Consider the following 24,671-nt stretch of genomic DNA (forward strand, 5'->3'; position numbering starts at 1 on the left):
TCTTTGAAGGTAAAACGCGTGAGACCTTGCAGCCATAAAAGAGGATATAGCTGCTTTCCTGCAGTTATTAGATTTTGTATTCTTTTGGTTTTGTGAATATATTCAAAAGGAAATGGAAAAAAACTATCTCTACGGAAACAAAGACCTTCCTTCCTATTGGGAAAGGAGTCAGCAATGATGATAAATTCCTTGCCAAGTGAGTAATTTCTTCACTTAAGAGACTTCAAAGCTTTAAAAATTACCACAGAGCTTTGATATGAAATTGCATGTGCTCTTAATGGTCCATGCTGATCTCACCCTTGGCCGGAAATGACACAGAATGATGGTAGGGAAAGGAGTAGTTTTGAGTGAGATGCTACAATATTACATCTTCCCAGAACAGCTCTAAAAGTACTCTTAATTGTACTGCACACTGACAGAAATGAGGAGCGAGTGTTTAGTTCTGCTCAATGCTTCCAGTGTTAGTTGTCACATAATTTTCAGGCTGAGTAAATATATATAGAATAAATGCAGGAAAACTTAACTACAGTTTTAGTTTGAAAGTCATACATTGTCTGAAAACATGCCTGAAAATAACATGACTAAAAATAGGACCATCACATAGCATTTAAGAAGCAGGTAATGTGAGAGGTTTTATATAGCACTGCCCATGAAGCTCCAGTCCCACTGTGGCTGTCTCCTTAGCTCTCACATTCTTTATTCTGGGAAGCTGTTATGAAGACATTAATGGTGTGCAAATGTCAGAACATCAACAGACACAAGTGTCATGAAAGGGCATTGCATTCTCTTTTTAGAGTACATGATGTGCTAAGGTGCTCATCATCAGCATCAGCAGCAGCATCTGTTTTTCTCGCCCCTCTGTCTTCCCAAATGTTATATATTCATCTTAACTTAATGCTCTGGGTCCTTAAACACCTCAGAACTAGATGATGTGACACACAGGACTGTGTTTGTTCTGAGCACTAATTCCTTTTGAAGGCTTTGGACAATCAGCCTTAGCCCAGGTCAATGGTTCAGCCTCTTACATGCTCACAAAGCAAAAATCCCATTTCATGTTGAATCCTCCACTAAGTACCATGGAAACCATTCTGTGGAATAAAACCCAACCAAAATCTGCACAACATTCAGCCTGTTAAAGCTAAGCAGCCCCTCCTCCTGTATCGTTTGAGGTCAGTGTCTTGAGCCCTAAGCAGAGAGAGGAAGCCCATTGAGGGGACAGTGTGACAACTTCACATGAGTGGAATATTCTGAAGTTCTTCAAAACCTTCCAACTGCTCAAGCAAGGTTGAATTTTAGCCTGGCTAGCTTAAAGAAAAATTAACAATTTACCTTGATCAGAACTACACCCCAATTTATTTTGTATGGAGAAACTTCCTTTTCAGGAAACTTTCTTGAAGACAACTTTTTAAAAAAGTACTTCAACACAATCTTACTCAAATTGCTTCCTTACCAGTTGTATAGATCTCCAATTAATACAGCATGGGAGGAAATAAAATCAAACAGTAAATGTGTGATATGAGCAGCCATAAAGGTGACCTGGTTAAAAGGGAAAAAATATTCAACAGAAGTCTGCCAAAATTCTGAGAGAGAAATTGCCAGCTAGCCTGGGAGCTGTGAGCCTGGGGACCAGAAAACATTCTTGAGAAGCACAACCAGCATCTCTGAAGTGCAGCTGGATACCAGAGACATCCTGAGATACCTTTAGAAAGTGCAAGCCCAAGGAACTGTGATAGTATCATCATCTGAAAAGCTGAAAAGTAGTCTGGCAAACGGGGATAACATCCTGAGAAAGCATGTATTGGTAACTTCCATTAGCTGTTTTACCTGCAAGAGCAGGAAAAGTCCCGAAATAGAACAGAAATCATAATCTCTTGGATGTCCCAGGTGAAAACCAGAAATTAATAGCATTCACTGGCTGCTCTAAGTGGCGGTGTCCTGTACCCTCTTATGTCTCCATGACAGAGAAATGCCTTTCTATCCAAAACAGCTTCTCTCCCTTCCTGCACTGCACACACTTGCAGCCCCTTTCCTACACAGGTCTGCATGTGCTGTCCTGAAAGACCTTGGACCATTGTTGGGGAAGCCTTGCTGACTCCAAACATGACATGGATTTTGTCTGAGGGGAGATCCTGCCTGTTGTTCTGTTCTCTCACTGAGCCCCAGCCTGGGGCTGCCCTGTTTCATCCTCCCATCTCTGGCCTGGCTGGGCCCCTTCTGAGATCTACAGCTTGGTGTCTAATCTATACATGTAATTAACCTATCCTAAATTTGTCTGCTGTTATATTACTGCCAACTTTGCTTCAGTAGTAACAACTTAGTTGTAAACTGTAATTTTTATATATGTATATATATGCACACACATATACACTAAATTGCTACTACTATTGGGTGCTGCTATATTTGACTGTTGCTATAAATGTATTGCTGCTGGATCATTGATTGTGGCTATACCAATGCTGCAGATATTATTTTCTTATATATATGTTTTCTTTATTATAGGTGTATTTGCTAATGATGAGGTGTGTGGTGTTTGTGGTAATCTGTAATAAAGTAAAGAAAATTAAAGCTAAAGCCTCTGTGCATTGTGTGTTACAAAATCCTACAAACCCGTGGCCAAGGTTTTTAAACACCCACAGGCTGGTGACACCCCATCATGACTTAAGCTGTGACACCAGAATGTGACACCCCATCACAGTTTAAGTCACTCAACCCCAGCTCTTATGCACAGGATGCAAAACAGCCAGAAAAGAATAAGGAACAACACGCACAGAATTCTCTAATATCAAAATATAGCAATTTATTCAAGACACTGAATATGATCTGTTGATTCTCTCCTTAAAACAAATGAGCTACAATACACAAGGTGAATTTGAAGAAAGTGTGGGTGGGGGAGAAACAAAATAAGGGTTGATGTTGTTTCAACAGAACCTGGGAAATGCTTAAATGAGAACCAAGTCTGGCTGCAAGTCTGACACAGACAATAAAAACTGCAGAAGCCAGAATTCAGAATTTCAGTGAGTGGCTGAAAGAACATTTCTGCAATTGACAAAGAACCACATCTTTTAAAAAGGCAGTAAGAGGAAAAAAAAAGAGGAAAAATTAAAAAGGGAAAAAGAAAAAGAAACCCAAAAACAAAGCAGACCCTTACATTTGACAAAGTGCACTTCACTTGGCTCTAAAATTAGCTATTTTTTTCTTTTTTTTTTAAACAAATTAAAAAGAAATTTCTAAGATGTAGCATGGGGTTAATGTGTGTATAACCCTGTAAGTCAGGCCCTTTATTGCCCCATAAGGGACCCAGTGTTTTCTACATAAAAGATTCAGTATCCTTCTAACCCACAGAGTTTAGTGGTTTTTCAGAAACTGGGTTTTTTTCACTTCAAGGCCAGTTCCAGACAGCCAGCAATAATAAAAATCCAGCAAGTCTCTGGATGGTTTCACAATCCTGTTTGGTCACTTAGGTTTTTCCATTTCTCTTCTGTTACAAAGAACTATAAACAAAATTCTAAGAAGAAATCTCAGGAAGTCCCCTGGGCTGTTGCTTGGTGCAATTCTGTTGCAGGGGAGTCGCAGAGAGGTTCTGCCAGCTCGGGAATGTGCTGCTGCTGGAGGGAAGGGAGAGCTCCCAGGAGCTCAGTGCTGCAGCTCTGGGCTGGGACAGCCACCTTCAACTGCAGCCTGGAAAAGCCTCTCTCTCCCCACTGTCCATGTCCTGGAGAAACCATGTCCTTAGGCTAAGATTAACCTTGCAGCTACACCTTCTGCCTTCCTTAATAGCTCTCATTTTATCTGAAAACTATCTCCTACAGCATCTTCCAGGATTTTCCAGTCTTTAGGATCTTGTGGAGAGAAAGAAAAGTGAATTTTCTGATCTCCTCACATACACTGTTTTCAGTCCTGATGGTCCATACAGAAAACTTTTTGGAGCAGCAGCCTCTCTCACACATGAGCTTTGTGAACCAACAGATATTCAAATTTTGTTTCCCTTGGCTTCTTACCTCCATGTAGGCAAGCAGAGGAAAAGTGGTGTTCTGACAAATTAAAAAAATGGAAAAAAAGGAAAAAGGAACAGGCGTCACAGCCACTGCCCTGTTATCTACAGTAGCTATCCTGGGAACAACTACCAACACAGGCTGTGCAGCCAGCCAGTCATGCAGCACTGAGCAAATTAATCTCTTCAAATCCTGAGCTCTGGCCTATTCAGGTGTCACTCAAGGGACAGGAGCAAGGCCAGAGCCCCATCAGTGCTGCCCTCCCACAGACCAGCAACTTCTGCTTGTTATTCTCAGAAATGCCACCAAAAAGCAGCGTAGGAATTTAACCGTTTACATGGAATGACTGCAATCAAATCATTGTCCAAACCGTGCTTTATAAAACCACATTACGCCTTTATATTCAAGTTCAAGGCTCTCTTTGAGCAAGTCCTCTTTTTAAAAAAAAAAAGTAGTGACTTTAAATTAGCAGGTATATGTGGTTATTACAAAAGAGTGCAAAACTGCCACATGGTGATCTACACAGTCCATGCTCTTGGCACAGAAAACTAAAACCAACACATAAAATCATTTAACACCACAAATAATCCTTGATACTGTCTAGCATCCAATTATTTGAGATAAATTACAAACAAGCCTAACTGACAGTAATAACCAAAATCTCTGGTAACTGTTTTCACCTCAGGACTGAGTAACACATTTAGCAGTTACTTCTTTCCATTCTTTTCTCCTTTCCAAAGGTGTATCTTCAAGAAATGCAGCTGAAGCAGGCAGTGGCTAGTTCCACTGGAAGGACTAGGATTCCCTACAGATGCAAGCATAAAGAGAAGAAAATTCAAGAGAAAAGCTGGCATTCAGATTCCATGATGATGCTGTGGGGCTCAGAAAGTCTCACATCACCACTTCAGCTAGAGGGCTCTGGGTTTGCTCAGAACAAATCCACACCTTCAGCAGCGGTGGTCAAATCAAGAAGAAGATGCTGTGTTACAGTGACTTTGGGCAGGAAGGTACTACATCTGTCAAGAGGTTTGTGGCCTGTTTTCTCTCTCCTACAGATTCTAGCCTAGGCTGTGGGCTAGCGAGGACACCTGTGTGACTTGGCCACTTCTGAGGATCTAAGTAATGACTGACACCACCCCAAGGCTGCCTCACAGTTTACAGCCCTTAAGTAAACTCTGCCTATGTGCTCTTCTTTGCATTCATCATTTCCTCAATTAGAGTAGTGCAGTCTTCAGCTGGCAGCTGTGCAGGTGTCAGGGTTGCAGTAAGGAAATCTTGTCCAAAGGGAACAGTATTTCCAATGCAAGGTGGTGCTTTGGAACTCTCCCTTGTCATTCTGACCACTTCACCCACCACAACTTTATAGTGGTTTACATGTTGAGATATAACATATATCCTTTACCATGTCATTACCTAATGAATTCAAGGTTGTCTTCTGAGCACCACACTGAGGACACCCTTGAGGCTAAACCTGTCTGGGCAGATAGTGAGCCTCCAAGTGCAGACCCAGAGCTTTCCTTGCAGGATGCAGCATGGCTGAAGGTGACAGCAGCACCACCTGCTGCAATGGCACAGCCTGCTTCTTTGTGTGTGTGGTCCATGGATGGACAGCAGCTTGGCAAGAGTCCATTCTTCAACAGTGACAGATGCAGTCAATATATTTCAGTTGAATTGGTCTCATTAAGTCAGTGGTAAATCCCCACTGACTTACTGGAATAATGAATAGTGGAAGACAGCATTGCCCAGCAAGGCCACAGGCAGCCAAACCCAAGTTTTGTCGAAATCTGAACTATCTCTAGAGGAAAGAAGATACACAAGCATTTTCTCCTGGTTACTGAAAACAAACAGAAATATAGGCTAGAGAAAAGGAATGCTGTATTTATAGTCTCAGGCTTCTGAATCTCTTTGAATAAGTGTACATCATCAAACAGCCACAAAAAATGAAATGAGGCTATGTAAATGGCTGACTGCTGGAAAAGGACCTTAGTAAAGGACTGGTATATATTGTATCAAACACCACCTTTTGTTACAGCACTTTCTGAAAGAGGAGAGAAAAAGGATACTGCACCTTTCATGTTCCCTGGACTCTGTCATTCTTTTTGCTTGAATTACACAACTGGTGTACATTTTGTGGCCATTTTAGGCTTTTAAAACTGTTTAACATAAAAAATATTTTTTTTCCAAAAATACACTGGGTTCTTTCTGTTAAAAGTCATCTTTCTCCTGTAAAAATCTTCCCCAGCACTGCATTCTTATATAAAGCACTTATTACACAATTTGCTGAAAGTGCCCTTGAGACGCTAAGATCTGAAGCATGGAGGATTTTTTTTTCTTTTAAACTGAGAGAAGAAAGGAAAAGGAAGATATAGAAGAGAGGAGAAGCAGTCTGTCAAAAATTTTCATAGTCGTCCACCTGGCTGCATCTACTATGGGCATACAGGGAAAAGAGAAATTAAAAAAAGGGCAAAAAGAAAGAGGAGAAAAAAAAGGAAGGAGAAGTTGGGAGTGGAAGGGAGAAATAAAAGGAAAACAAAAGTTTCATCCTAAGCCTGGCATCCTCCAGGCTGTAATATTCCAGCTGATAGAAAAACCACTGAACAAAAAAAGTAGTCTAGAAAATAGAAAGTGTTGTGATTACAAAGTTGAGCATTTCATCAGTACAAACTGGTCTTTGAACGTCCTTTGGGAGAGCAACTGTAGTGTCCAAATTGGAAGGAAAAAATACAACACCGCATGGAGGAGGATTTTTTTTCCCTTTTGGTTTATCACAGCATTTTTCTTTCTTTTTTTTCTTTTTTTTTTTTTTTCCTTTTTATTAATTTTTTTTTGGCACAGCTTTTTTTTCCCCAGCCATCAGAGCAAGTTCTCAGATGCAAACCAAACAGTGCAATGCCTAGCTGGTGGCTTCATGCTTCCAAGGCTGAATGTTCCAGGTGGAAACCATTCCCTCCCCCTCTGAAGTGACTGCGTTTTTACTCCTTGATGAAGTTTACGAACAAAATACAAGTCACCTGTGGCCAGGGAGAGTTGGTTTCATGGTACACTCTAACTTTGTTCAAGTTTGTACAGTTCTGGAGCTGTTAAGAATAGTTTTGAAGAGTGCTTCTCCCCACACATTCACTGCTGGTCCATTTGAAATTTCTTCTAAAACATTTCACTTTTACTTCCGCAGATCTAGAACACAAACCTGCAGAGAGAAGACCCCGCATTAAGAACCATTTGGGAAGGTGATGTGGAAATCCCTGTACAGCCAGGTGACTGTTACACTCCCCAGCCTCAAACCAGCCTGTCTCGAGGACTGCTTTACAGGCACACAAGTAAAGGAACAAACTGACACGGGAGGAAGCCCAAGTGAAGCCCACACATTTAACATTTAGCTGGGCTTGCATTGGTTTACAAACAAATATTTCAGTGGCACATCCCAGATGAGATTATGGGATCTATTCAGTTGTCTAAATATCATGTCTACTTTCCCTTCTGAAATAGATCCAGAACAGATGCAGGCTTGGCAGGCATGACAGTGGACATATCCCCATTTGGAGCAGCTGTTGGGAGCCAAGCATGGCACCGTCTGAGATGGCACAACTGAGATCAAACAGCTGAATCATGTAATAGGTGCTTCCTTTGTTAAAAGCAGTTGAAAAATACTGCTACAAAGTAGTTATACCAGCCAGTCATGAGTGTCCTTCACAAGCTGATCGGCTACAATTGAATTATTTTAGAAGTAACATTAAAAGCAAAAAAAAATAGTAAGGAATAATCAGTATCGCCACAGCAATATTTCTCTTTTACCACATGATGAGATCTTTGGGCATCATGCTGAAAAATTCCTCTCTTAGCTATTCCTGTTCAAGGGAATAGGAATATTCTTCTTTGGAATCAAACTCAGAAAGCCTCAGGTTAACTGTTTGTTAAAGAGTTGCATGCTGTGATCTGATCTTCATTAAAAATTGACTGACAATGATAGACACAACACTACTGTTCTTGTCAAATATGTATTTAAAAGTCATTCTTATCTTCAGCAGTGTTCACCTATTCCACAAGCACTCTTCATTTCCAACAGGAACACCACCTCCTAGTATTCAAAACCTTTCAAAACAGGAGCATTTTTAATGCACTACGCTTAAATAAAGCTACTTATTCATGTCTTGAGCTGCCTCCACCTTCAGCTCTGTCCCCAGGAGGTAAATACAGCACCCTGTTTCTCGTTGATGCTCCCCAGAAAAGAAATCTCCACCCAACCTGTGCAATGTTTGGCGATCCTTACCGATCCGTCTGATGCACTTGCTCCCACTTTGTCTCCTCTAGCATTCCAGCAGACTTCAAAGATGCCCCCGGTGCCTCTGTAGCTATGTACTAGAGTTCCACTCTACAAAGCAAAACAGCATGCACACATTGCATTCAGCAGTTCCCCTTCTTTTTCTCTGTCATGTGGCACTATGTTAAAAGGGGCAGCTATTCACATCACCCAGCTAGGGCCATCTCCATATGGTGATGCAAACTGGCTAGGAAACAGTTAGGAAACTGGTCTTTGATAATGAAGAGCAACAGGCTCCTACAGAAACAGTAGGACCCTTAAGACATCTGTTTTTGTCAGCTGTGTAACAGTAAATGCCTGGGGAGTTAGGCTGAACTTTTCCATAGTTCATTGCTAATTCAGGTCATGAGGCATCAGTATCCAGGATTACATCTGTGGAGCTGTGATGTCACACTTTTCTCCAGAATATCACCAGACCCCTGCCTGTACATCTTTGTATCTATATCCCCTCTTCACAAAGTCTAAGCCAGGACCATCACACTCAGCTGAACTCAGTTTGTAACTAAATAAAAGTATCCCTTATTTCTAAGAATCAATCCACACCTTTGCTTCACAAAGCTGATGACCCAAAACAATGTACCTATTTTCATGCATGCTACGTGTTTTAGCATACAAAGCAGACTGAGCAGAACTGTTCTGGGCAGTCACCTCTCTGCACCTGAGTGACTCAAATGCCATGGATTTGTGCCAGCCAATACAATCAGCTTCACCCTGGCTGGCAGGTCATGCATGACCTAGGTACATACATTTTCCATTTAAGCTTTTGCTATTAATGTGTCATCTAAACCAGATGTGCTTCACATGAAGCAAAACAGTACCTGAGTATTCCATATATGGACACATTTGTCAAAGGACCCACTGGCTAGATATTTTCCATCAGGACTAAAAGCTACACTGTAGACAGGCTCTTGATGCTTTGTTAAAGTATGGATGCAGACTCCCCGGTCAACGTCCCACAGCCGAACAGTGGAATCAAACGAAGCACTGCAAGAAGCATTCAAACACAAGAATGTAATCATTTGGGTGTTAATCAATTTGCAGAGTGATACTGTAAATGTTGTAAGAGAATACCACAGTTTTTTCTTTTTTTCCCTTGCCTAAGCAAGAGATAATGGGTCAGACAGAAAAGCTAATATGTTCCACAGCCTTTATGTTTTTTTTATCTTAAGCACTACAGCTATAGAACTGAATTCTTGTATGAGGACCCTTAGGATCTATTTAGGAGTGCTGTATATAGCCCCTAAGAAGGCCAAGCTCCCTCCTTTTGAGATTCCACCTGCTATTATTCAGAAAGGTCAAATATATACTGCCATTAATAAGATAAATGGTTCCAGAGAGAACTTATTCCTGATGGATTCACACTGTTGAATGAATTAGCATTCTGTAATTCTCTAGAACTGCGGTTATTTTCACTTTGTTTCAGTGATGCTTTTTGCCTCATCCCATCTAAATCCCAGACTGTGGGCTTAGAGAAAGGCAAAAGAAATAATTGGCATTAAAAATAATATTAAAAGAATAACTCCAAGAAAGTGAAGTTCTTCCATGTCCACTCCCAGACTAAGGAGGAAAATAAACCAGTTTTGATACAACTCCTCCCCAGATTGCATGAGCTGATCTGATAATCCCACAGTACTACCATCAACTGGTGCTCTACCAGCAAATATATTTTCTAAGACCAAAGAAGAATTTTGCACCGATTTTCGAGTGGAACTTTAAAGACTATTCAAGCTTTTCTCTGTTAACTAAGAAGGCTATAAAAATTGTCTGTATGTGCCCAGTTGAGTTGCATGACCTCAGTTAGAAACCACTCCAGCTACCTGAAGGGATGCCACCTGCCTCAGTCAGGATTTTCAGTCCTAACAACTCGATGCTGGATGTGAAGGTGCAATGCCAAATTTACAACCATTTTATCAAGGCAGCTGAAAAGCTAAATATCACATGACTCAATTTTCTTTCTTCCCCCCTCCCCCCTTCCTTTTTCAAATATGAATCCTTTCCCTTTGTATCCATCCCCCCAAGTTACATACACAGATACTTTTTAGCGGAATTGTCTGCAGGAAGACTGATGGCAAAGTGACAGTAGGGTAACATGTCAGAAAGATGATCCTTCTTGGCAGGCAAGAATAAGAAGCATATTTTTTTACCTTGCTAACATGATGTTGGAGTTTGGGTTGCTGGTGCCTGGTCCTGTAGGGCTCCATTTGATAGTATAAATCTCTTTGCTGTGAGCCTGAAGATCATGTACACAGGTATCTTGCTTCATACTCCAAATCTAAGTCAGTGAAAAAATGAAGGGGGAAAATGGCAACATTATTAATCTCTTCTCAGGTGAATTATTTCAGTTCTGTGTTATTCTTACCATTTGTTTATTTGAGATCTCGACTCACTCGAATACACATAAACATAATTTATTAATGCAGCAATTTGGCACATATATTAAAATAACTCCAATGGGGAGTTACATATTTAATAGTATTTATTCAATAGAGAAGAACTAAAGAGTTGCTGTACTGCCCAGAGCCTGTAACTATTTTCATACAGAAGTTTAAGTTAATCTGTTTTGAAGAAGTTTAACTTGAAGTTTAAGTCACACATTGCCACAGCAGTAATTTTAAAGAATGAGGAGAAAATTCTAGCAATTGCTTAGAATATAGCAATTTTCTCTTATGCTAGTAAAATTTTCATTTTCCTTCTGAACTCCATTTGTCTTCCTCATGTTTTTAACAGTACAGAAGCTGGAAGACAGTCAGCTGTTTCTGAAGTGTTACATGGCCAAATACTTCAGTGTGAGATGAAGAATATGCTCAATAAAGACGACAGGTAATTTAGTACCTCTTTTCTTCAGCTAACTGAGAAAATAAGATGAAGGAATTAACAGCAGGGAAAATAACTCAAATTTAGTCAGTCAGTTTCAGAGAGATACCAAAAATGTCAGTTACTGTAAGTCTGCACCATAAGAGAAATGATGTGCTCTTATGCTGAATTCCCAGTGGTATACCTGAGAGTGCTTTTGGAAATGCTTCATAAAACTCAGCCATGTTCTTTGGCTGACAGGCAGTGTGCACCAAGAAGTTATATGAGAAGATCACAAATTCCAAACATAGAAGTTGGAGTTGATTAAAAGAAGAAGTAAAAGAAGTTGGAGACGATTAATTTACAAAGGAAAATGAAGAAGAATAAGTGCCTAAATTTGGAGCATTTGCAGTCTCCATCACTGAAGGTTTTTATAAACAGGCGAGACCAGGGACAGCAAACCACTAGCTCTTGTGCCAAATTCAGTGGTCAGGAATTTGAACTGGTACCAACAGCATCAAGCCATGGTGGTTTTTAGAGCACAGCATGCAACTGGGCACCAAAAAGATAAGCTATCACTAAGACAGGATGTTTAAGCAGAGCAAGAATTGTTATGCAATACTGCTTTGTGGCAGTGTGACAGACAAGGTGCTCCCTTCAGGCCCTGTTTTCTGTAATTTCCAGCTCTGTCAGTAGTCTGCAGTAACACATCTGGAATCCAGAATGATGAAAACCTCTGTGGGTATGTGGCAAAGAAAGAGCAGAAGTCAATCTACCTATCAAGAAGAAATATTCATAATGCTGACATTCACTTAGCTCTCATCTGCAAATTCTGCTGCTGTCTCAGTTTTGTGCTAGAAACATCCCATGCTTCAGCTGTGTCAATCAGCAGTGCAAAGAGATCTGAGTCTTAATTAACACAACCACACTGTGAGGAAACTATTACTGGTGCAATTCTGTCCACAAAACCAAATCTCTCCTGAGATATTTGCTTTGTTCAAGGAACCAGCATAAATCAACAGTCCAGCAGGAGAGCTTTGCTATTATAACATATAGCTACTCCTACACAGACATAGCCTTCATTTGATGTGGCTGGGAAAGGAAAATGGAGAGAGGCGTTTGGGCTGCTAAATTTCTGTATTATCTATATTTAAACTCTGACTTTTCTGTGACAGTGGCATATTAGTCATGTAACACTTATTTGGATAGGATGCCTCAATTTCCCCAGTGTTTGCTTCCCTGTGTTCAATCTTTTAGATTTGCTTTAAGAAATACGGGACAAAATGGAAACTACTCTTCATGCAGAGTTTGAAGTGATACAGTACCATCATTCTGGAGAACACTAAACAAGAGACATAATTTTTTGTCATTACTTTTTGAACAGCAGTAATGGAAATTGTATTACCTTTAATGTCATGTCATCGGAGCAGGATGCTAGTAGCATGCCAGATGGGTCCCATTTGATTGCATTCACCTCGTTCTGAAATCAAGAGTGATTTTATGAAGCAAATATTCCAGTTACTGCATTGTACTGGGCACTCAGCAGAGGGCACTCAAGGTATATGCATAGAACAATTTCACCCACAAATGACACTGCTGGGTGCTTTTAGGGGTGAACAAAAGCAGTGCTGCCTCCCCAACATGCTATTTAAGTGGCATTTCAGAGTGCAACCATCCTGTGCTTGTGAACAATGCACACAAACAATCTTCTGATGCATGCTCTGGCACAAAGCTTCTCCTATCCTTTCTTCATATGCTAGGATTTAAATAAACCCTTAAACCAGACAGATTGATGATACAGCATTAGTTTCTTTTTAAAACGGAGGCATTTCTTTCATTAATGTTTTGTAGACTTGGACATACAAGGTTTGAACAGTAAACACTGATAGTCGTGGGGTGTAAAGTTTTGTGGACTTAATTCTTCATATTGCAGCTCTACAAAAATGTTGGTCTCTCTAAGGAGAGGTATATGTGTAAATGAATTGCATGATGGAATATTAAACAGTTTAGGATGGTCTCTCCATCACTCTTTCTATCACTTTGTAATTAAATAAGCCTAGTGTATCCCCTTGGTAATCAGTAAGTTTACCATGCTTTCCCAGGGCTACAGAAAAGGAGAAAAAAAGCATTTAATAAAGAAAGACTGTTCTCTTAAAAATATAAATTGGCTCAGGGTCTCAGTGAAAATAACGCTGGAAAATATTTAATCTTTGCTTTATACATTTTACATGTTTCAGTGATAATTAAAAGCAAGTGTAGATATATTTGAAGTGAAAATTTGGATCACATACAAAATGGTGCATTTCATATAAACATAAAAAGCACCAGTCTGTTGTTAGGATTGCACAACCTGCCATGAAATATCAGTTTAACAACAGACTAAGATAAAGGTCTCCAAATGCAGAGTTTCTCCTCAATGGGAAGATAGCAAATTCTGGAAGCTAACGCCTAAATTACGGGTCAGTATATGATAGCAGTTTTTCTCACAAATGAAATCTAGAAAAAGTAACCTTTGTCAGTCATTAAATACCACCAAGAAAAGAGTGGGGAAATGCATCTTAAATATATCTTATCAGATTAAATTGATTCTAAAACTGAGCAACGGCTGGAGGTAAACTGTTCTCTCCTTATTCATAGCTCTCATTCAGTAAAGGGAATTAAGCCAGTGGAAAACTGAATCTTATTTATGAATGTGCCTTTAGTCTGCAGCTCATGCTACATAGAAACACTCCCCTTCTTTAAGCTGGAGGTTTTGCCTCCTACAGTGATTTAGAACATTTTATCCCTTCTCACAAGGGATATGTTTTTTCCTTCTCCCAAGGAATATGTTTTTAGGGAAACAATGAGATGTAACACCTTTCCTGCTAGAACATATCCTGCAAACATATCATCTGCCATCATTGCAACATGCTGCTGTGATTCTATCCTTATCATTCTGGACTTCTTAAACTTACTGTGTGTCCTTGAAAGGTTTTAACGGGACGATCGCAGCCAAGTCTGCACACATGAATGCACATGTCAGTACTGCAGGAGGCAAAAGTAGTGTTGTTCTGCCAGTCTACATCCAGAGCAGGAGCTGTGAATACAAACAACAGAAGGAAGATCAGGGATCACACCAAAGAAACAGCTATCCCAAATAATTTTCCTCCCATCACCTCTGTGGATGAAACACTACAGGCTAGTTCTTGGTCTCTCACCTGCAGCCAGTTATAGAGCTGATAGGGACTGTCTGAAATGCACAAATTATTTTTTCTATTCCATTGGATAGTCTGGGTGCTTTGGATGGCATCTACTTACAAGAATCTTTTGGGTTAAGTTAAATAAGAGGGGGCAAAACACTACCTCCACCCTCTGTGCTCCCAGCTACACATATCGTGGGCTATCTCCAGTATTCACCCCTGCAAGCCAGTTCAGTGAACAAATGGAAAGAAAACTAACCCAGAAAAACTGTGGATAATTTCATCTGGGTTGGACAAGGATGTTCCTGTGAATGCCAGACACAGCACATGGGAAGGTGGAGGAGCAGACTGCGTCCCTTTGCACTAGAGCTTTATGCAACCACTGACACAAACCCATTATTCTGTGCAGGCACATGGATTAATAACATTAAAATTCAGTTTAACTTGCTTGGGGACTGATTTTAGGCAGGTACATTGATCAGCCTCATCTGAAATGAGAGGAAGAGTTTCTGTAGAGGGTTTAGTATCAACTAGCACTGAACTAACAAAACCCTGTACACAGAGAGCACATGAGCATGAGCAGTGCCTGTGTGCAACACACACATACACACTTTGCAAAAGGAATGGGAAAAAATCCCCCAACTTTTACAGAATGTCACAGCAGAGTACAAGCAGCAGCAGGAGGGAGCTCCTGACAAACAGCTTGCTGGCATTCCTATGACTGCTGCTTGGGCTTTTTCCCTCAGGATAGAGTTTAGCTGCCCTCCAGAGGATGATATAAGACTTGCTAAAATATAGAAATCTTCATTCTCAGCACACTCTTGTGAGACGCAAGTGTGCCAGAATGAGACCAGCATATAGGAAACAAAGTTCAATCTCTTCCTGGCAAAGATGCAATGCAAATTTATCATTAAAATGAAACCAAGAAATTCCTTACTCAAACATGTTTAGAAAGATACTCTGGTAATACAGAGGTGAAAAGATATCTGTTCTGACAAGTCTGTTACATTTAAATATGTTTTTTCCTATTATAATTTTTATGAACTGCAAAACAAAATAGATTCACATCACCTTTTGAATCATCAAGCAGCTCTCCAAACGAAAATGGAGAGCTGTCATTGTTTCATATGCAAATTTTTTTTACACTATTAACAAAAAAGCTCAATAATTCTGTATGACAGGTAAGGAATTACTACCTTGCAGAAATAGGAAATTTGTGTGAGGAAGGCAGAGTACTTTTGAATTTTCCAGTGAAGATGAATGAGGAATCAGGAAACAATAAAATATTTTGTTTCTTTAACTGCCCGCTTGTCTTTCTTTTTATGCTGCAAGCTTTGTATTACTATTTCAGAGCAAACAAAAATCTATCATTGTTAATAGCAATATGCCTTCAGGGCTAATATCTAGTATGGTATGTATGAGTCAAAAACTAATTTTCAGAGAGCTACTGGCACCTAAAGCTGTGGATTTACCCTGCAGCATAATTTGAATCATAAAGTACTGATAATTAACACTGATTCATTTATTGGTGTACTTAATCATATGTTTACTGGATAAGTAGCTACATAAAATGGTCTGAAAAAATCAACTAAACATGGTTCTTGATACAAGTAATCAAATTGCCAAAGTATTTCCAAAACCACAGGATACCAGCCAATTGCATAAAAACAATTAGAATATCATAATATATCATAATATAAGCAGAAACAAATCCTTAAAAAATGCAGTTAAAACAAAAACCAACAATAACAGTTTTATAATAATTCTCCGTTAATTTAAGCTTCTTCTGAACAAATTTAGGTGTGACTCAGAGCACTTAGATCACAGAATCATAGAATGGTTTAGATTGGAAGGGACCTTAAAGAACATCTAGTTCCAGCCCCCTGCTGTGGACAGAGACACCTTTTACTAGACCAGATTACTCAGAGCTCCATCCAACCTGGGCTTCTCTGAGCAGCCTGTTCCAGTGCCTCACCACCCTCACAGTAAAGAATTCCTTCCTGATATCTCATCTAAACCTACTGTCTTTCAGTTTGAATCCACTGCCCCCTTGTCCTGTCACTACACAACTAGATGGCTAAAACTGGGTCATACAAATACCTCTTTTGGTATCAATTAAAGAGTTTGTTCCTTCAGGCATAGACATCAGTCTGCATCTATCAGCAGATGTAAAAATTAGATTACTGAGCTCCTTTTTAAGGAAATAATTTTTGTGAATATGTATGTTGATCAAATGCCCCATGATTATTCATAGTTTTGCAAAAAAAATAATGAAACCCTAGAAGCTACTTATCTGCATACTTACATATTTTGATCAAAAACCCTTAAAAATGACATGGGAACACCAATGACATGAAGGCCTTCAAGACCTATACAAAGAACTCTTCCTCAGGTATTTTGACAGTTTAGTCCATGGGGTGTTAACTAAACCAGTTGTTGTAAAGAAGAAGAGAGTAAAAAAGCCTCATATTATTCCCAGGCCAACTACTCCAGACTTCAAAGGAGTACGTGTTAAAGGAAGTGTATTCTGCCTAGACTAGACTTTTAATTGTTAAAATGCCACCTTTAATCCTTGTGTAGACAAGGTTTTCAGATTCCAGATATGGAAAGGAATTTGCTGTTACTTTGTTCTGGCAATGCAAAGTGGACAAAGTGAGGTCTTTGTGGCTTTAGACTTGTGAGGACAAAGACTCCACCATGTGAGCAGAGAGTCTGGCTGACTTGAAGAGGGTTTTGTAGGATATATGCTTTCTCTTATCAACAATTTCCTTAATAATTAACTGCTTTACACCCCTATGAAAACATATTTGAAATAGTGAAAAAAAATAAAAAATATTAGCTTCTCTACATCTACACTTCAGATGCATCTCATGGTCCAAAGACAAACAACATGTATAGAAAAAATTTTTTAAAAAATCTTTTAATGCAGATGGACATGGACATATTGCATTGGAAGACGTAGCTGAGTTTTCAACTTGCTAACAGGGGAATAGAGTGATTTCTCCTTGATGCACTGCTAAGACAGCTTACATGTCAGTGAACATGATTCTGAAGGGGCAACCAAGTTCTGAATCCACAACAATTTAGATTACTAGTTAGGGACCATTAAGAATCTCATTAACTAAATCACTCTATGTGCAAAGTTTGCTGTTATGGAACAGTTATGTTAGATAAAAAAATGCCACAGTGAGAAAATCTGTCAGCAGACATCAATGCCTCTAAATTGACAGCTGCATTAATAAGTGAGGAGATGAGTGACAAAAAATTCAGAGTATGGATTTGCTGTGTTCATGGACATAATTTTTGTCTGGTGTTGAATAACCATTTAGATTACTACTGCATATTATTAACATTTGTGTAAATGTGAGAATAAGAACAACTAGAAACTGAGTTGAAAAGCATGTGCAAAATAATTTTTTAAAATTAGTATCAAAGTATGTGTTTTTAACCACCATTAAGCACCTTGTGAAACCTTGCTGTATTTAAAAATGCATTAGTTACAATGAACTAGGAAGTTTTCTTTCTGGAAATTTCTAGCATCAGAATCCAGAATGTTCTCGTGGTTTTAAACTCAATTTAACTATACTCCTTAAAATTCTTCACTATGGCAACTCAGCCACTTTGGATCATGAATTCAGCCACCATCTTACAAGTCTGGTCTCAGATGAATTTCAGATTATGTCAATGACCACCTGTTATTCGAGATTATTTAATATCTGTGGCATCTCGTGTCTTCTTGAGACAGACCAGATCTACAAGTAACCACCCAAGCAGGGTTTTGGGGCAGCAAGGTTTTAAAACTGACGGCTGATTTCCAATAATCAGAGAAAGCAAATACTGAAGAACTTCAAGGCAAAATTAAAAGTTAAGAAACTCTGAGGAGCTTCACGAGTGCAATGGTGAATGCAAAGTGCATGAGAGTTCTGACTGCTTCTGCCTCAAATCAGCTTAATTCAAACAGGAGCAAAGAGAATGGAAAAGATCCCAGACAACTCCACTGAAAGTTCTCTTCATGAATCACCACTTGGTCCTATTCAAGCACATAGATAATGACAGGGTTGTTGAGTTAGGTAGACATGGCTGGTCTACAAATCCTCTCCTAGAATCACTTAGACTTTCAAAGCTGGTTCTCACAGAACTGTGTCTTTCTGAAATGAGACTAAACCCACAAGCCATGATACTCAGGATAGTTAAAACACAATTTGATTGAAACTTTTCTCTTGCAGATACAAATGGATAAAGGACATGGACAACATTAAAAACTGCATTTCATTTTCCTAACAAGAATTATGCAAAAATTACCTGAATGGAAAGGAAATTGCTGTTTAGCTTCTCCCGTGTGAGCATCCCAAATTATTGTTGTCTGTATCCAAAGAAAGGGGGGGAAAAAAGATTAGTGACTGCTCAGCTCAGAGAAAAAAAACCCAAAGAGCATCCTCACTGAGTAGCAATTCTAAATGATGGACTGATAAAATTATTGACTACAGAGAGCCTTGGGTGCTAAGGCTAAGTGGGAAAACCAGAAATCACTTCCAGATATTACAGAATAATCATCTAAATGTAGATAAAGAAGTATTATGCCTATAGAGGAGGCAATATAACTATAAAGAATGGGCATATTCTCTCTGAACAGTGCTAGAAGAAACAAAACTACATATTTTTAATAAGCATTTTGAAAAAGCTGTTTCAGTTATCTACTTTAAAAAACACCTTTTCCCCTTTCAAAAGATGCAAGCTGAATTCTACTCCAAAACGATGCTGAACCACACTTTTAACAATTAAACCAACAGGTGAAATGCTTTTCTATCAGCAGAGTACACAACACTTCTTGCCACTGAGGTGGGACAGACAAAGTGTAATTGGCTTACTACAGGTTTAATCCATACTCACAGCACACATGAGCATGTCCCCTGTAGGGCTCAATACCACCTTCTGAGGGAATTGTCAATTTATTGGGAGTATATACTTCCAGAAAATAAAGTAAGGATGCATCATCTTGCTGATAATGGATCACCTAGAGAAACACTGCTTTTATTGAGAATGGAAGTTGCTGGAGAGAAGCACTGTCAGTGCATCTCACTGGCACACAGGCCATGCAGCCTATGCCTTGGAAGTGCCATTTTTCTCTCTGAATTTTATAAAAGAAGCCAAGGATGACATATGCATCTAATTTTTAGTCACTGTAAGTTAGGCAAGATGAATGCTGTGTACTTTCCAGTTTCAGTTTTCATGGATTTGTGCTCATCATCATCAGTCATCTGTTCATTTTAATCTCTAATGTGCACTCAGCTGTAACTACTATATTTTGCTTGATTTTCAGTTCAGAACTATAATTTTTTTGCATATTCCCAGAGGAAGTCATATATATTTTATTCAAATAAAAGTGTTTCAACAATTAGATGAGCAAAAGGTGTGATATCTTTAGGATCACTTTCTTCCTGTGAATAGTTAGCTGATAAAACTGCAAACATAAGCACTGGAAACAGTTCCTTCCTCAACAGAGACACACTTAAGCGCAATTTGACACAATTTTTTTTAAAGTATTCTCTGTGAAAATGGTATACATTTATGCAGCCTCAAAAACGTAATCAATATGCACTAAAATACATGAATGAAATGTAAACTCTCTGGGAGGCCTGGAGAAGAAGAAAATAATCTTAAGGAATTTAGCAGCACAAGTTCACTCATTAGCATACTTATATGTTAGAATAATGTATTTTCAAAACTCACTTTATCAACACCAGCACTTAAAATATAATTCCCCTTTTTGTTCCATTTCAGGGCAAATATTGGACCTTTATGTTGACCTAAGGTGCTTGCAAGGTTACCTGGAATAAAGAAGAGGTTATTATTACATTTTCTTTACAAATTAGTCAAATTACAGTTCACTGCTGTTTGATGCTTAAGAACAACAAATGTTTGACTTACCATCTTCTGTCCATATTCTTGCAAAACCATCATATGAGCCTGTAGCCAATAGTGTTCCATCACTCTGTTGGAATATAGATAAATGGTAAAGGTCAATATGAGATAAAATCTGTTTCAACCAACATTTTTCTTTCTTTTTTTTAAGGTTTGCTAATTGTGATTTACGGGAATTGTGAGTCAACTCATTGAGACAGATTATGCTATGATTTGAACTAAAGGTTATTACTACAGACAGCAACAGAGGAAATAAAACCCTCTAACATACAGTGAAATACGGGGCTATGCCATCAGATATGAGGCATTTAATCAAAAAGATTTGAAAAAGAAACCAAGATATGACAAGTTCTCTGGGCTTCTTACAGGTAAAAAACAGATTCTACTTCATAGACATAGAAGACCTATAAAATGTCAACAGATGACCTAAATCCAGACTAAATCCCAGTTCAGTGAAATTCAGGCAACTCTACTTGGAAGAATGCCCTAAGTCACCTACACTCAGGGTTAACATCTTGAATGGTATCTACCACCAGGGAATTGCTTTCTACTTGTCTGAACACAGACTCCCACATGTGCTCACAGGCACAGTACCATGATGGACAGCCTGAGAAAAGTTGGATTCATGGGTCCCAGTTAGGAGGGAAAAAGCCCATGAATCTCATCAGCAAATTACATGTATTCTCCTGGAGGGAACCCTTCACTGAATGATAAGCCCTGTGCAGTGATGCTGGTGTGATTGGGCCAGAATGAGAAAAATTAAAACAGAACTTGCCTCTGCAGTGTGGTGTGATGGACACAGTTGAAGCAGGGTATTTAGTCTTTCAACGTTTCAGAACCTGGGTTGAGATTCACCCCATTTATCTCCAGCAGAAGTTAGGAGTTAGTTTAAGAGTGCCATGAGGTCTCCCTACATAACTAACAGCACCCTGTAACTACAACAACTCTGAAGTGTAATTCATGATCTCATTTGCTTTAGATTATGCCCAACCCAACACAAAGGCATGTGCCTCTGTTTGTGCTGACTTAAGGTGAGTCTAGAGGACCAGTTTAGATGGTTGAACGTACAGGAGATGAATCCTACCCCTGGTATCAAAGGGCATGATCTGGATATGACCTCTGGAAATAACCTTTCTTATTATAAGTCACATGAAACAGAGAAGAACTAATACAATACCATCAGTGTGAAAATTTCACAGGGAAATACGATTTATATTGTAGTTCTAAATAAACAATAAGGGCAGATGGCATTTCTAGCTTGATGAATAGAAAATTAGGAAAAAGCATGAAATAACCCTTTAAAATATATGGCCACTCCAACCCTCCAAAAACATTGACTCAGAGCAGTTGTAGATTTAATTCAAATATATAATGATGAAGGGGGGAAAATACCAAAACCTAAGCCAAGCTCACTGTGATATACACTTATCTGGACCAGTGAGGAGAAGAAAGGAGATAAGGACAAAAAGAGAAAAAGAAAAGCTCAGGAACTCAGATGTACATTTTATCCAAATTTGTTGGTGATAATTCACATTCTTTGGGAAACTGAAAGTAAGTTGGAAGTACTTGAAGTATTTGAATTAGGAACATTTCCCTTCCTTAAGTATTAAAGCACAATGCAAGTTAAGTACCAATGAAGTCTGAAAGGCAAGGAACTACTACAGGAAATACTGGAGGATGCCTTATGATTTGGACAACTTTTCTCATAACTGTTATGCACTCATTGCATGTTTTCCTCTTTTAATTACTCTTTTCCTACTTCTCAATTAATCACAACTGTTTTTCTTCACTCTGATATCCACAGGAAACAAGTAAAGAACATAAGCTTGAGTTTTATTTGCTTCCTTGACCTACCTCTACTTTCTGTACTATTCACCAATTTCTTCCATTGTGCAAATATGAAATACACAGGGAAAAGCTGACTTGTGCAGTGGCCTTATCTTTTACCATTGTGAAGCACCTAGCTCACCTGATGGACAACACTGCAGCAAAGATTAATTGAATCTTGTCTCTGGCCAGCAACTGAGACTGTACTCAACTGCCGAAAATCCTTTCTGGTACTTAATTAATCTGTTTTCCTATGAAAACAAGACTAATGTGATCACTCTGTCTGTATTAACATCAGCAAAACAGACAGAATGAAAATTATCTCAAAATAATTAAGGTTCCTGCAGCGTCTTGTAAGTTCTTCTGGCAAAAATGAGATATGAAGCAGCCTTAGAGCTACCCAAAGACACTGCCCAGACAATGGGGATTCTCAATACCTGTCCTCTGTGCTCACTTCAGTATTCTTTGTGCAGGAGCATATTATCTAAGATAGGAGGTTTTGCCAGATGAAAGTAAAAAAGGGATCAGGCAAGACAGTTTCATCCAGAAGGTGGATAGCTTACCTATCAGAATGACCACACATGGTCCTACCAAGATAAAGAAAATAAAGTGAACACATTTTGCTGTGCACAGCATAATTCAAATGAGAGAGGATCTTGAGAGTCCAACCTCAGAAAAAGCTTCACTGGTGCTTTTATCTCCTTACATGCCAAAATAAAGTAACTACGAGATGCAGCTACATTATTAATGAGACTTCATTATTACAAAGGTTGCTTGTTTAATCTTTGTTCTTAAAGCTAGCTAAGTTTATTTTTACCCATGCTCCTAAAACAGAGATACAAATATATCATTGTTAAGCTTGAAGATGGCAACAGTCCTGGAAAATTACAGCATGTAGGGGAAAGTTCAGCCTATTATGAGTATTTGAAACAAGAGGTCAGTAGGTTAGGACAGAGCTTCTGGACACCTCAGATATGAAAGATATGGAGCAGGAGCTGTAATTGCCTTGGAATTAAATTTAGACAGTTAAAAACCATGCACAGTCTTAGAAGTTAGCTTACATTCCAGTCCAATGAAGTCACATCCTTATTGCTGGGGACATCATGTCCTCCTTCTCTTATGCAGTGCCTCAGAACTAGCTGAGTGGAACCGCTGTTGCTGTTTTCATTGAGATTCCATATCCTGGCCGTCGAGTCTCCGGATCTACAAAAGCAATTATGCAAATGAGTTGAAATCTCCTCTTCATGTTGACCCAGCAGACAGTGTAAAAGCCTGTATTTCTGTTTTCACTGAGACAACATCACAGCCTTGCAGGAGACTGGAGGAACAAGAGCTGCTGGCCTGCACTGTAATGGGAGCATCGGAGCAGTCTGGCTCTGTGTGAAATGCAGGAGTGAGACTCTGATGCTGAAATTAGCAGAAGCTCACCTGAGGGAAGGGGGAGGGCCCTATTTTATTGAAATGTTCCAAATTCTGCAAGTAAAATTGGTTTGAACATGCTGGGAATTTTGTTGTTTCTTCTGTGCACTGCCCAGAGTAAATCCAACCACCTTTCCCTAAACCTGCTGAGCAGACCAGGGCGTTACAAACCTTTAAAAAGTTATTTTTTTCTTTCCAGCTCTTTCTGCACTCAGTATGTTTTTAAAAATACTAACACGTATTTAAACTATACCTGTCATAAGAATTTGGTTTATTCAGAGAAGTTTTACCTAAAATACATACACTTGCTGTTTATATTTTGCACTACATACCTAAAATCAGTACCACCATAACTGAGATAGTCTGGGGCAACTCACAGTAACTGTCTGTAGCTTGGCTGCTTACCTCACGCTGCCTGAAAAAGTGGCAAAATAATTACTGACATAATAAAACAAGACAGAGACAGCATCAGGATTTTGATCTATTTTACAGACATTATTTTCTAGAGGTGTGTTTAATGCAGGCTGAAATCCTGATTTTGCTTAAAAAAAGTTCTGAGGAGGAAGAGTTTTTCATTACCTGTTGTATATAATGTATTTATGTTGACATTTCATAAATCTTTATTCTAATGAAAAATGTCTCTGAGGTTCAGAAATCAATTTGCTATGGAGTGGAAGATATTACACTTTCTAGTTTACTTGGGATTTTTTACTCACTTCCCCTCCTCCGCTTTTTAAAACAACAATAAGAACCAAAACAATCAAAGTACCCTGGAGTGCTTGTTTTGTCCAGAAAGCAATTTTCATTTACATGCAGTAAGTAGAAACTTGGAGCAGAATTAGAATTTCTCTTATACTTGCAAGAACTCATGCAGTCTAGAATGAAATTTCTTGTTGATATAATTGACATGTTAGCTCTCCCTTTTTTTTTTTTAACTAATGACAAAAACTTTCTTTCCTATACACTATCAAGGAGAAAGTCTTTCTTCAAGGATTAAAAAGCTGAGATCTATTTTTGCTTTGATAATCCATGTTTTACTGAAAAAGAAATGCATCACAAGAGTATATTCTTTTGGTCTACTAGTAAAGCATTTTAATTATTTATACTAAGAATACCAGGCAAATTTTCAACATTTGACATGTCTTCAAATGCAAATATTGACCAAGCAATTATCAAACTCCATTGATCTCTGTGCATTATTTTACCCATAATTTAGCCTAA

At 38.9% G+C, this 24,671-nt stretch overlaps 1 protein-coding gene across 3 annotated transcripts in view; it reads right to left on the reverse strand.

Moving 5' to 3' along the window:
• Positions 1 to 2,772: 2,772 nt before the first annotated feature.
• The window catches only part of TBL1X (transducin beta like 1 X-linked), a 189,456-nt gene continuing 167,557 nt past the window's right edge, over positions 2,773 to 24,671 (reverse strand). For all 3 annotated transcript variants that reach the window (XM_085052436.1, XM_085052426.1, XM_085052445.1), the window contains 10 exons: positions 23,093 to 23,234; positions 20,211 to 20,274; positions 20,013 to 20,110; positions 18,585 to 18,645; positions 14,058 to 14,179; positions 12,509 to 12,583; positions 10,455 to 10,582; positions 9,129 to 9,294; positions 8,260 to 8,361; positions 2,773 to 7,179 (listed from right to left, as the gene is read on the reverse strand). In XM_085052436.1, coding sequence (XP_084908562.1) covers positions 7,153 to 7,179; positions 8,260 to 8,361; positions 9,129 to 9,294; positions 10,455 to 10,582; positions 12,509 to 12,583; positions 14,058 to 14,179; positions 18,585 to 18,645; positions 20,013 to 20,110; positions 20,211 to 20,274; positions 23,093 to 23,234 — 985 coding nt within the window. In that variant the 3' untranslated portion in view covers positions 2,773 to 7,152. The remainder of the gene's footprint in view (positions 7,180 to 8,259; positions 8,362 to 9,128; positions 9,295 to 10,454; positions 10,583 to 12,508; positions 12,584 to 14,057; positions 14,180 to 18,584; positions 18,646 to 20,012; positions 20,111 to 20,210; positions 20,275 to 23,092; positions 23,235 to 24,671) is intronic.

The sequence above is a fragment of the Lichenostomus cassidix genome, chromosome 1 (genome assembly GCF_008360975.1).
Source record: "Lichenostomus cassidix isolate B80296 chromosome 1, HeHo_3.0, whole genome shotgun sequence".
NCBI lineage: Eukaryota > Metazoa > Chordata > Aves > Passeriformes > Meliphagidae > Lichenostomus > Lichenostomus cassidix.